Source organism: Cynocephalus volans, chromosome 3, assembly GCF_027409185.1.
Source record: "Cynocephalus volans isolate mCynVol1 chromosome 3, mCynVol1.pri, whole genome shotgun sequence".
NCBI classification, from domain to species: Eukaryota; Metazoa; Chordata; class Mammalia; order Dermoptera; family Cynocephalidae; genus Cynocephalus; species Cynocephalus volans.
This window is the reverse complement of record NC_084462.1, coordinates 1,433,765-1,447,022: the sequence shown is the minus strand read 5'-3', so window position 1 is coordinate 1,447,022 and position 13,258 is coordinate 1,433,765. Positions and strand designations below refer to the sequence as shown.

General features: G+C 47.5%; 1 protein-coding gene across 6 annotated transcripts in view; it reads left to right on the top strand.

Annotated features, from left to right (window-relative positions):
- The window catches only part of PLEKHA4 (pleckstrin homology domain containing A4), a 29,729-nt gene extending 16,518 nt beyond the window's left edge, over window positions 1-13,211 (top strand). For 4 of the 6 annotated variants that reach the window (XM_063090939.1, XM_063090938.1, XM_063090937.1 and 1 more), the window contains 7 exons: window positions 628-768; window positions 1,799-1,898; window positions 1,970-2,046; window positions 10,739-10,900; window positions 11,660-11,718; window positions 12,137-12,249; window positions 12,765-13,211. In XM_063090939.1, coding sequence (XP_062947009.1) covers window positions 628-768; window positions 1,799-1,898; window positions 1,970-2,046; window positions 10,739-10,900; window positions 11,660-11,718; window positions 12,137-12,249; window positions 12,765-13,018 — 906 coding nt within the window. In that variant the 3' untranslated portion in view covers window positions 13,019-13,211. The remainder of the gene's footprint in view (window positions 1-627; window positions 769-1,798; window positions 1,899-1,969; window positions 2,047-10,738; window positions 10,901-11,659; window positions 11,719-12,136; window positions 12,250-12,764) is intronic. The other 2 variants (XM_063090940.1, XM_063090941.1) reach the window with 2 other exon arrangements.
- The last annotated feature ends 47 nt before the right edge of the window (window positions 13,212-13,258 follow it).

Below are 13,258 nucleotides of genomic sequence, written 5' to 3'. Positions count from 1 at the left end.
AAACCACATGATCATCTCAATAGATGCAGAAACAACATTTGACAAAGTTCAACACCCATTCATGATAAAAGCTCTCAACAAAATAGGAATAGAAGGGAACTTTGTTAATCTAATAAAAGGCATCTATAACAAACCTACGGTGAAATATTGAAAACGTTCTCTTTGATATCTGGAACGAGACAAGGATGTCTGCTATTACCAGTTCTAGTCAACATTGTACCAGAGGCCCTAGACAGTAATATTAAAACAGTACAATTAAATAAAGCAAAGGCATAAGGACCAGAAAGTAAGAAGTAAAACCATTTTTATTTGCAAATGACATAATATGTATATATAGAAAATCCCAAATAATTCACAGCTAAACTCTTAGAATAAGCAAATTCAGCAAGGTCACTGAATATGAGGTTAATATGCAAAAATCAATTTTCTTATTTGCTAGTGCCAAACAGTTAGATGGAGGCAACACTCCAGAGCAGTACAGAAAACAGAGTCTTTTCCATTTAATCAGATATCCATATGGAAAAAAATAAATCCTGATTCAGATACAGCCCAGGTGATTTCAGACCCTTGTTGTGGCCTCCTTGTATTTTCTCACCTTTGAGTAACAAATTCCTTTCCTCCTGGCAGGACAGAGCATCTGCTCAGCAGCAGCTGTGGATGGTAGAAGACACGCTGGCAGGTCTGGGTGGCCCCCAGAAACTGCCCCTCCAGCCTGAGCCTGACTCCCCATCGTCCGTGCTCCAAGGCGAAGAGTCCTCAGAGAGGGAGGTGAGATTCACACATCTCTCTGCCCACCCACCTTTTTCTCTCTCTTGATCAGCTAACCAACCTCCGGCAAGTATCTTAACCTCTGGAAGTTTGTTTCCTTACTTGTTATACTGTCATCATAGTACAGTGGTGTGCAGGAGCCAGCTCCCAGCAGCCCCCAAGAGGCAAAAGTATGCACCTCTTCCCAGCTCCACATTCAGTGATGTCACACTGCAGCTTGAAATCGACCACTTGTAGGAGCATTTACACTACAGACATTGGCAAACATTAAGATCAGGGCTCTTTTTCCCCAAAGGCATTTGTTAAATGTTGACCAGATACCACGCATCACAACCCACAAGGAGAAGAGATGGTGACTGTGAAGTCCTAATACAGAGGAGGCCTTCAGGAAGCAGGAGTGACTGTTGCCCTAGCTGGCTTCAAGCCTCTGCTTGCTCTGACGTTCAGACAATGTGTCCAAAAGACCTGTGCTCAGATCCCAGCTCTGCTATCTTTGGACATCAGTTTAGACCTCCTTCAGAGCCTCAGTTTTACCATAAGTAAAATAGGGATAATAATAACAGCTGCCTCATAAGTTTATTGTGGGATTCAATGAGATAATGTTTAGCATCGTGTCAGATGCACAATCATTATGAAATCTCACACTTACCATGCCTTGCCATGTGCCAGGCACTATCTAAGTGCCTTACGTGGATGGACTCAATCCTCATATGAAAAGGTGAAATATGGCCCCAGGAGAGAAGTAAAGCAACTTGCCCAAGGTCACACAGCCTAATAAATGGCAGAGCTGGGATTGAAACCAGGACATCTAGCTCCTGGTTTGTAATCTTAATCTTTTTTTGGCAGCTGGCCTGTAGGGGATCCAAATCCATGACCTTGAGCTCTCACCAACTGATCTAACTGGCCAGCCCCTGTCCTACAATCTTAATCATACTCATGCTGTGTCTCAATTGCTAAGTGCTTGAAAGATGGTGGTAATAATAGTAATGATAATGGTAATCATATTCTCCTTTTCCAACCCCTCCTCCAGAGCCTTCCTGAGTCCTCGGAACTGAGCTGCCCTCAGTCCCCTGAGGCTGACTGGGGGCGGCCCCCTGGTGGCGACAGAGACCTCACCAGTTCTCGCCCAGGTGAGAATCCTTGCTGGGTGGGACTTTGTTGGCATTCTCCTTCCTCACCAAGTCCCGTTCTGTCCTTCCAGGTCTTGGGTCTCCGAAGATCTCCCGGGCTTCCAGCCCTGAGAGTCACCAACCCCCTTTACCGCAGCTGGGAACCAAGGTAAGTCATCCATGGGGTCCCCATAGTCCATCTTGTAATCCTTTGATCTGACCACCATGGACCCACCACTCCTGGGGAATCAGCTGGGAGCGGGGAGTTCTAAGGCTGCACCCAGAGCAGAGAGAGTGCTATTTGTTAAGAGTATTTGGCCAGGGAGTGCACCCGTCATTCTTATATAGGATCCGAACCCGCGGCGGGAGCGTCGCCGCGCTGCTAGCGCAGCACGCTACCGAGTGCGCCACGGGCTCAGCCCTGTTAAGAGTATTTGGGATTGAATTTTGTCTCTGCCACTTTTTTTTTTTTTTTTTTTTTTAAAGATGACAGGTAAGGGGATCTTAACCCTTGGCTTGGTGTTGTCAGCACCACGCTCAGCCAGTGAGTGAACCGGCCATCCCTATACGGGATCCGAACCCGTGGCCTTGGTGTCATCAGCACCGCACTCTCCTGAGTGAGCCACGGGCCCTTTTGTGAAGGTTCGGAGGCAGGAACATGCTTAGCAGGTTGGAGGAGCAGCTAGAAAGTAAGTGTGGCTGGAAGTGAGTGAGCGAGAGCGGGGGAGTGAGATGGAGAGAAGACAGAGAGGGAATGGGGGCCGACCGCACTCAGCCTTGCGGGCCAGGGTGAGGGCTGTGCTTCGACCCTGAGTAAGCCGGGGCTGCGGTGGGGCTCTGCGCAGAGGGGAGAGAGCGGCCGTAAGTGCACACAGGCGCCCTCTGGTGGCCGTGCGGAAACAGTCTGTGGAGGGCGAGGACCGAGGCAGGGAGCTCAGAGAGGAGCACCTGGGGTGGTCCAGCTGCGACAGAACGGTTGTTTGCACTAGGTTAAAAGAAATGGAGATGGAAAGGGAGTCCGATTCTAGATACACCTGTCTTCAAACTTTTTCCAAAACCCTTGGGACTGGATATGATTCACAATGCAAAATTTTGCTGACTGGCTGGTTAGTTCAGTTGTTTAGAGCACGACCTGTTGTAACACCAAGGTCAAGGGCTCGGATCCCTGTACTGGCCCGCCATAAATAAATAAATAAACATAGAACAGTAATATGATGTATATACTGTGTGTTAAATAAAACCTCCAGGGCCGGCTCGTGGCTCACTTGGGAGAGTGCGGTGCTGATAACACCAAGGCCACGGGTTCGGATCCCATATAGGGATGGCCGGTTCGCTCACTTGGGAGAGCAGGGTGCTAACAACACCAAAGTCAAGGGTTAAGACCCCCTTAACGGTCATCTTTAGGGAAAAAATAAAAATAAAAAATAAAAAATAAAAATAAAATTAAAACCTCCAGCAGCGTCTGGTGCAGCACCCTTAATCAAACAATTAACATTTCTTCAGTAAAACGTATGAATATCCATACGAAATGGGATAAAGGCTATAAATAATCCCAATTTAAATGTCAAGTTTATTTATATAGCTACAAACTATTAAATAAACTAGACAGCATGGAATAAAAATAGATTATAAATATAAGACAGTTTTTATTTTTAAAAAATTAAAAAAATTTTAATTAGCACATACATTGTTACAAATCATACTTATTCTTTACGCCCCTTACCCAATCTCTGCCCTTCCCCCCTCCTTCCCCGTCCCCTTCCCTCCTTTCTCCTGCCCCTCCTCCACTGCTTCCTCCCCCTCCCCCCTCTAATAACCATAGATTTGTTCTCTCCATCTGATGGATTAATCGTTCCTCTGTTGGTTTGTTGCCCAGATGATCTGTCCAGTACTGAGACAGGTGCGATCCAGCCCTCCCCTATTATTGTAAATCAGATGCTTCTTCTATTACTTTGGAGTGTGATTTGTGGTGAAATGTGGAGCAAGAGGACCTCTTTCTTCTTTGTTTTTGGTCTCCACTGGTGCCTCTCCTTGTGTCGGAGCAGTGGAGAGTTTGGCGTACCATCTGCACGGTGGCTGTGACTGCTCCTGTAGAGATTCGCTGCTTTTGTGGCAGCCGTGGCAATTGTGGTGGCTCTGGTGGGCTACCTGCATGGAAATGGTGTTTTTGGTGTGCTCTTTACCTGGCTGCAGCTGGGTCTGGATTCCCCCGGCCCCACGCCTCAGGACCCTGGCGGGGCCCAGGACAGGGGCAGCAGCTTGCCTAGTTGTGGCTGGGTTTTGACTTCCTGAGGCAGTTTTTATTTCTAAGGAAAAGATTTACTAAAACATCATGTCACACATCCAGGTACAAATGAAGCCAACTCTCTGAATCTACACATGCTGTAAATGCTCGTGGCACATGGTGGCTCGAGAACTCTAGAGGCAGGGGTCATTGGTCAAGCCACCAATGCCATCGTGGAGGTGGAGCTGGACATCTGAGGTGGGGCCAGGAGTGGGATTCCTCAGGAATGAAGCAGGGGGCCTTTGCAGAGTTTCTTGCTCTGTCACCTGCTCCTAAACAAAAGATCTATCCAGGCAGTCTCCCTCCCTTTTCTTCTTTTCTTCCCCCTTGCAGGACTCACAATCTGTAGGCAGTCTCCTTTTAATTGAATAATAGGTAAAAATCTGTTGGTCACTGATGTTGAAGGTGAGTGATGAGTTGATTACCCGCTTCACCATTTCATCCATGGGGAGTTTGCCCCTTGTGTTCCCAATGTTATCAACAGCATTGCTATAATCCTCTCAAATTTCTGAATTTAACAGTGTCTCAGCAGTTCCTTTGTCCCCCCAATGAATGCCCAACACGTGAGTTATAGCCAGCATCCAGTAGAAACTTCCACTTGTCCCTGATTATCTTTGGAAATAAGTCAGAAGGTTCAATGTCACCCTCTTCTCATGAGTGACACCAAATCTAGTTGCTTGCAGACTTTTGGAAAAGAAGGGGTTTTTTTTGTTTTTCATTTTTAATTTTATATTTCATCTGCTGATTCACTTTCAAATATCACTGGAGCCCTAAGTCTGTGCCTGCATTTGTTTGAGATAATTCTTTTTTTTAAAAAGATGACCGGTAAGGGGATCTCAACCCTTGGCTTGGTGTTGTCAGCACCACGCTCTCCCGAGTGAGCCACGCGCCGGCCTTGTTTGAGATAATTTATGAACTTCATTCTGAGTATTAGCATCTGCAGATGTGACACCCGTAAGAAGACTTGAGTCCTGGATTTCCCAATATCTGTAGCCAGTATAGTTTTTTTTTTTTCCCCGAAGGGTGGTGGTGGTTGTCTTTGCTCTTCATGGAGTATAAAATTTAGAATGCCATGCTAGGCAGAAAGCACATGCCCCCCAAATACCACAGTTCACAAGACATTCAAGAAGGGGATTTCCAGAGCATTTTTTTCAGGAGCAAAAACTTGACAATTTTCTTCCAGTCTCACTCATCTGCAACAATCTGGTGCTGCTGGTACAAGGTGATTACTGAACTTGTCCAAAAATTTTTTCTGGGTACTCATGATTTCTTGTTTGTATAACAATGCCCAGGAAAATTGTAGACATGTTCCAAACATCTTGGATGATGTCTTTTTTCAGGCACCGCTGACTGTGCCTTGGGTGGGTCTGTGTTCTGGTATGCTCCAGAACAGACCACTTGAGCCCAGCATCCTTCAAGCCTACCTGTATCTCTGGTGATGATTTTCTAGGCGCACAGCATCACTACAGAGCTGTTTTATCCACAGTTTACATTTTTTCAGAACTCAGTTTTCATCAGATATTAACACAGCAAGCTCATCAATGTAACTTTTTTTTTTTTTTTTTGCAGCTGGCTAGTACAGGGATCAAACCCTGAACCTGGGTATTATAAGTACCACGCTCTAACCAACTGACCTGACCGGCCAGCTCCTCATCAATGTAACTTATGATTTGCAGATGTTCTGTCACCGCAGATAATCAAATATTTTACATCAGGATGCTTCTTCAGTGTTGGCAGCCAGTGCTCCCTTTCAATGTTTAGGTCTTCGTGGAATGTTCTTAGCCTATTTCATGATCAAAAACCAGCCAGGGCATCTAGCTACTTCCTCATCATCGCATGGCCCAGGTCTTCATGTTTCGCCATATGCAGAGTTTCTCTGCTTGTCATAAGTTCCCAGTCATCACCCCCATAAAACTCTCACAGCATGTCTTTCTGCTTATGTCATGTCACATATGAGGGTAGCTTGGGCTCCACTGAGATGTCCCAGTGACACTGCATTCTACTTTCTGAGTTCTTGGAAATGACAGATATCTCGTTGCTTCTTTTCTTTGCTATCCATTGGGCTATCTTTGGCTTTCTTTTTTGGCATCTTCAGAGAGCAATTAAACTGGAAGTCGTAAATAACAAAAAACACCAAAAAAAGAGCCGGCGTGTGGCTCACTTGGGAGAGCGTGGTGCTGACAACACCAAGTCAAGGGTTAAGATCCCCTTACTGGTCATCTTTAAAAAAAAAAAAAAAAAAAACCGAAAAACCCCAAAAAACCAGCAGTGGACAGCAGCAGCCTGGGCAACAAGGGGATATGTAAGACATAGGTGATGCCACATATCATGTCAGGCAAGGTTGACCAGCAGGTGATTATTGGCACCAACTTTGGGAAAACAAATGTCACTTTCCAGATTAAAAAAAATTTTTTTTCGGAATTGCATTTAAGAGATTTTAGGATCTTATTTTGAAGGTGAAGCCAATAGGATTTCTTGGGAGATTATAGGTGGGGTGTGAAAAGAAGAGAGGAATCAAGGATGACTGAAAGGTTTTTGGCCTGGGCATCTGGAAGAATGGAGCTAGAACAAGTTTGGCTTAGAGAGAAAGAGTTCAGGTTTGTGATTATTCTCATTGGTGGCATGGTGTGTTCTGCATTTTGTCTGGGAGCTGTGGTTCCTGAACCAGGCCAGGTCCCAGCCATTGAGAAGCTTTAGATGTAAACATGATCAAAACAGAGGGAAGCATGTGCTATGATGGTGAAAGCACAAGACATTGTGGGACTCCAGAGGACAGCTCCCAGACTCAGCCTGAGCTTACTGGGATGGTTTCCTGGAAGTGGAAACTTTGGAAAGTGAGTTAGAATTTACCAGCTGGCGAGGCAGGCAAACAGCTTGTGCAAATGTCCAGACTTAGGTGGAGATTTAGGAAGCCATTAACCAGTGCCTCCACTAGCCATAGGATGCCTTTTTGTAAATTAGAGACAGGCACTCCCTCTGGGTGGGCACAGCATGGCTTGGTCAGTAGAAGGCTCAGCCCTTGGGCAATGTGCAACCCATACAACTGCACACGGTCTCTCAGAAGCACAGAACTCTGGTCTCCAGAATCTTTATTCCCCAACTGAAGGATTGTTCAATTCAGGTCAAGAGACATCTCCTGACCCTTCTAGAGTGCCACACTCCACTAGGCTTGATCCCCAGACCAGTCCCTGTCTTCAGTGACCTACACTTTTGCGCTGAATTTGCTGTGTAGTGAACCTTTCTATCACAAGCACCATATTTCTATGGCTCCCTCCATCCTAAAGCTGGCAAAGGATTCCTGCAGAAAAAATACAGCTTATGGATTGGGCAGGAACATTCTGATGCCCGCTAGGACTTCAGCAATCCAAGTAGACTGTCAGGAGAGCCAAGAAGCTGCTGCCTTTCTCTGTCCCCCAAACTTTTAGGTGTATCTACCACAGGAAGAAACCCTAAATTCCTTTGTTTGCTCAAAGTACATTTCCTGAGGCTTTCTAGGGGCCTGGTCCTGTGGAAAGTTTTAGGGGCCCAGCCTCGAATTAGACCTGATGCTTGAGTCTGATAGGGGAGAGAGGCGCAAAGGCAATCCTCGTACGTATCCAACAGGGATAAGTCATTTCATAGGCAGACTTAGATTACTGGGGAAGCCTTTTAGGGGATAGTTGAGCTGAGCCTGGATGAATGCAAAAAGGGTTTGCAGAGAACAGTGCTCCAAGCAGAGGGAACAGGCAATATATGCAAAGGCATCGACGTGATAAAGAAAGAGGCTGCTGCTCTATATCAGAAGCAAAGAGGTGGATTTATTACTTGCTTAAGCAAGATAGACCTATATTTGTAAGATAGTCTCCCTGAGCAAAGTGAGAGCTCATATAACGTGGAGTTCAGAAATTGGTGGACTTTTGAAGGCCGGACTGTTTAGGAATTGGTTAATCTTAACCTAGGAAGCTTTGTGTCTGTTGCTGATTGGCTAATTTTCAGAATCATGGGGCCATCACGGATTGAGGGGCTTTCAGAAGCAAGGTTGGGGTACCAGTTGTGATTGCTCAATCAAGCAGATTTGAAAGCATTTCTGGTGCTTACTTGTTACCATGCATAAAAAACCAATCAACCCTTTCCTGGGAAGAGAACTTTTTTTATTCTCAGTGGTTTGTGTAATGGACAAGGATCTTGGGACTTCTCGGATCAACACTTAAATTGGGAATTATTCCTCCCTCATGCCAACCACGTGGTTCGGGGACTGCCAATGTCCAGAGCACAGGGGTAGGGTAGTGAGTTCCAGTGATTTCAGGGCAGATCAAGGAAAAATATATGAGCATGAGGTGGCAGTAGCAGACACAGAGTTTTATTTGGGCCACGCTTTGACAGGTTTGCCTGTGGGAGAAGTCCCTCCCAGCATGAGGCCCTCTGGAGGCTATGGATGACGTGGAAGCCACCGTACAGAACGGGAGGGGGGCAAGGGATTCCCGGGAGAGAGGCGGATTGGAGCAGGGCTAAAGTATCCAGGTGATGCCGCTTAGGAGCAAGATGCGGAGTCTCTTGGTCAGAGAGCTCCAAAGAGCAGCAGGGGCTTGAGGTTCCTCTTTGCAGTGTACAAAGCAGACCGGCTCTAATTGGCTCAAAATATCTGCTTATTTGGACTATGTTTAAAGCAATTGGGGCTGCCTGGTTGGCTCAGTTGGTTAGAGTACAGCCTTGTAAGACCAAGGCCAAGGGTTTGGATCCCCATACTGGCCAGCTGCCAAATAATAATAATAATAATAATAATAATAATAATAATAATAATAATAATAAAACAATCAGAAAAAAATTGGAAAAAAATGGAAATAAGACCAAAAAAAAAAAAAAAAGAGAGAGAAAGAAAAAAATAAAACAATTGTATGTGCAGAAATTCTAATTTGGTGCTAGCAGGCTTTTGGGCCAATAGTCTGGCCTGCTGTGAAGACATAACATAGGCTGATAGACAGGGGCCATCATTTGTGTAACACAGGACTCAGGTCCTGGTCAAATCAGAGAAACTGCAGCAATTGGTCTTATGGTAAGCAGTTGATCCAAGCTGTTTCCCTGGAATTTTCTTTTTTTTTTAAAAGATGACCGGTAAGGGGATCTTAACCCTTGACTTTGGTGTTGTTAGCACAGTGCTCTCCCAAGTGAGCTAACCAGCCATCCCTATGTAGGCCTTGGTGTTATCAGCACCACACTCTCCCAAGTGAGCCACGGGCCGGCGCTTTCCCTGGAATTTTCTAACTGGAGACTGCAGCAGAGAGTTCTGTAGGCTATAAGTCTGAAATCAAGGTGTCAGCAGGGTCATGCTCCTTCTGAATGTGCTGGAGAAGGATCTATTCCAGGCCTCTCTTATGACTTCTGGCAGCAGAACTCCAATCATTACATGGTGTTGTTCTCTGGGTGTGCATTTTCTGTGTCCAAACTTCCTCCTTTCTTGCATGTTAACAGATGTTCACAGCCAGGTAGCTCTAGTGGCCCATTTCCTGCCTGTAGAATCACAGAAGTCTGACAGCCTTACTTCATTTTTTCCTATCTCTGTCCCCTTCCTTTCAAGCTGGGAGTGTTTCTGCTGAGATGATTTATTGAATCCTTATGTTACATGTCACGTGCCTAATTTCTTGGCAAACGGTTGTCCAACCACACCATTGATGTTCTCTCCAGAACATTCTTTCTCAATTTTTGTAATATGACTAAGGTCTGGTTGGTTAGCTCACTCGGTTGGTTAGAGCGTGGTGTTATAACACGAAGGTCAAGGGTTCTGATCCCTATGCCAACCAAAGGGGGGAAAAATATATATAATATGACTAGCCTAAGAATTTTCCAAGTCTTCAAGTTCTGGTACTTTTCTGCTTAACATTTTTTCTTCTATTTATCTCTGTCCTCTGACACTGTAAGTTCTGGAGGTTAGAAGTGATCAAGGTGTTGGCAGGGCCGTGCTCCCACTGAGAACACTAGAGAAGGATCTGTTCCAGGGCTCTCTCCTAGCTTCTCCTAACTTCCTTAGCTTGCGGCAGCAGAACTCCACTTTTCACATGGTGCCCTCCCTGTGTTCATCTTCCCTCTGGTTTTAAGAACAAAAGAAACAGTGAAGGTAACAGAGAGCTCACCAAGTCCTCTCTAAGGCTGACCCAAACTGATCATCTTGACAGTTTAGTTCGCCATAAATCCCATTCTCCTTTTGTTGTTGTCAAAGCTAGTTCAGAGTTGGCTTTTGGTCATGAGCAACCCAGAGTCCTGACTATTAGAGTGTGAAGAAGCTTGATATGTCCAGGGAAGTGTGAGTGTTTCATTCAGGCTAGGGCTTTGGGTTAAAGTAGGGCAGCTAATGGAGTGAGGCCAGAGAGGTGAGTAGGGGCCAGGCCACAGAGGGCCTCAAAGGCCTTTGTCCTCAGGGTGCTTGGGCACCATGGGAGGACTGTGAGCAGGGGAGGGACAGCATCAGCTCTGGGTGTAGAAAGAGCCCTCTGAGGTATTGCAGTGAATTTACTTGAAAGGGCAGACTACAGGCCAAGATGTTCAGGGAAAAGAGATAAAGAGGCCCAAGGTTGGGTTCTTGGGGTTTTTCTCATCTCTGTAGGCTCCCATGGCCCGGCCCCGGATGACTGCTCAGGAGCAATTGGAGCGGATGCGCAGAAACCAGGAATGTGGACGGCCCCTCCCTCGCCCAGCCTCTCCCCGGCTCCTCATGCTGGGGAGAACACTGTCCCCAGCCAGACACCAGCCTGACATGGAGCCAAGGGTGAGGGGAACAGGGTAGGGGGTCGGAGTAGTGGGGTGGTAGTGTGTCTTCTACTCCTAGTTTGAGTCGGTCTCCCTCTCTGTAAAATAGGGATATTCCCTACCTCTTCACCCTGAATTGGGTTTCCAGATTCACCCCAACTTGAATTTGTGCTAAAATCAGCTTCCTGCCTCCCCTAGCTGTGGATGGATGGTGCGTAGCGGTGAGAGGAGGACAGAGACAATATCTCCCTTCCGGGTGGGGTCACAGATCTGATCTGAAGCCCTGTTTTCCTTCTCAGCTGCTATGTGTTGTCAAAGGCAAAAAAAAAAAAAAAAAAAAGAGCAAGTAAGGAAATTGATTTTATTCACACTAGTGCAATAGAGAAGGCACCCCAAATTTGAAGATCATAGTGTCTGTGATATCTCAGGATGGTTTCACCTTAGGATTTTTTTTTTTTTTGGTGGCCAGCTGGCATGGGGATCTGAACCCTTGATCTTGCTGTTACAAGACTGTGCTCTAACCAACTGAGCTAACCAGCCAAGTTAGACAAGTCATAGGTGTGTGTGTGTGTGTGTGTGTGTGTGTGTGTGTATGTGTGTGTGTGTGTGTGTGTGTTATTTCTTAAGCCTTTCTGTTTTCCAGGAGCACAGGTAAAGTTAAACATAATAAATGTCTTTGGGCAATTTCATCCCCTCTCTAAACCCCCTTCACTTCACCCTCAATATGAGAACGTGGAGCTTCTAGGTCAGGAACCCTAACGCCCCAATTCCTTTCTAGCCTGTCCTGGGACACTCAGGAGCCCCGAAATGGCTCAGAAGCTCGGGGTCTTGGAGTAGGTAAGAAACTGGAGGGTGGGTCAGGGGAGCAGGGAAATCAATTTGCAAAAGGGAAGTAGCATTATTATTAAAATCTCCTGAGTACTGAACTACAAGTCACAAAACTTTTAGACGCTTGAGTTCCCCGGCATCTGAAACAATATCAGAAAGCCCTAGATCCGCAATGAGAGCGGATCTCACTGTAACGTTCTTGGTGGATCCAACCCCTCCTTCGAGGTAATCTGGTGAAATTGACGTGCGACTAGACTACAAATCCCATAATGCACGCAGGCTGTATGAAGGCAGCTCCTTATTTATAGTCCTTTAGAGACACGTGCTGGAGACTACAACTCCCAGAAGGACACGCGAGGCACCCGGGTCCTCACGGTTTAGGCTAACTGCACACGCCCCCGCCCTCCAAAGCTTCTATTTTCTCTAGTCCGAGGAACACCACCCCTTACTTGGCGACATCCGAAGGCCACCGGGAGCGGGTCCTCAGCCTCTCCCAAGCCCTGGCCACTGAGGCGTCGCAGTGGCACAGAATGATGACAGGTGAGGGGCTGGGGATCTTGGACTCTTGGGTTTTAGGGAAGAGGGAGCTGGAGGCCCGGAATCCTAGGTCCTGGTGAGAAAGGGTCTGGGGGCCGCTGGGAATCCTTTGTGTTGGTGAGGAAAGAGTGGGCCGGGTTTGGGAGTTCTAGGTTCCGGGCAAGAGGGGACCGGGGTCTGGACGGTAGGGAGCGGGGCAGGAGGGGACTGGGAGCCGGACACCTGTGTCTCAGAGAGCAGTGGGTTGGGGGGACCGGGCTCCTGGGTCTGAGGGAAGAGGGCGCTGGGGATCTGCGTTCCCGGGTCTGAGAGAGGAAAGGCCTGGGGGGTCCGGAAGCCCCGGACCGCCCTGAGCCCCGTAGTTTGCCGTTTCTCACTCTCCACTCGTCCCCTCTAGGTGGAAATTCGTTTTCCGTTTTTATTTTATTTTGTTTTGGTTGATCCATATACAGTGTAGTTGATTCCCGTGTCCCCTCACCGGTTCCTCCCTCCCCCTCCCGATCTCCTCCCTGCTCTAGGTGGAAGTTCGGACTCCCGGGGGGATCCTCTCTCCCCCGCGCCGCCGCCGCCACCGCCGCCTTCGGACCCCATGCCCCAGGCGACCCCGCCCCCAAGGTCTCCTCCCGGGGCTAATTCAGGTTCCGCCGCGTTCTCACGCCGAAGCCGTGGGGGTGGCGGAGGCCCCGCCCCCTGGGAGCCCACTTGGGATTCCGGGACCCAAGCCGAGGGGACGTGGCCTCTGAGAGTCACTCTGCTGCAGTCCAGCTTCTGATGTGCCCAAACGCGGCAGCCAATCGGACCGCGAGGGCGTGGCCCGGAGGTGCCGTCCGGAGATCCGAGACCCCTCAAGCCCTCTGGGGACGCACTCTGGTTCCCGCCAGTGGCCTGGAAGGGGAGTGGTGTCTATGGCCAAAGTTCGGTTTTCCCAACACTGTCCAGATTTGGATTAAAACTTTAAACTTTCAGCCAATAGTTTTCTCTCTGTCTGTTTGAGGTTGTGACCCTGGGGTCT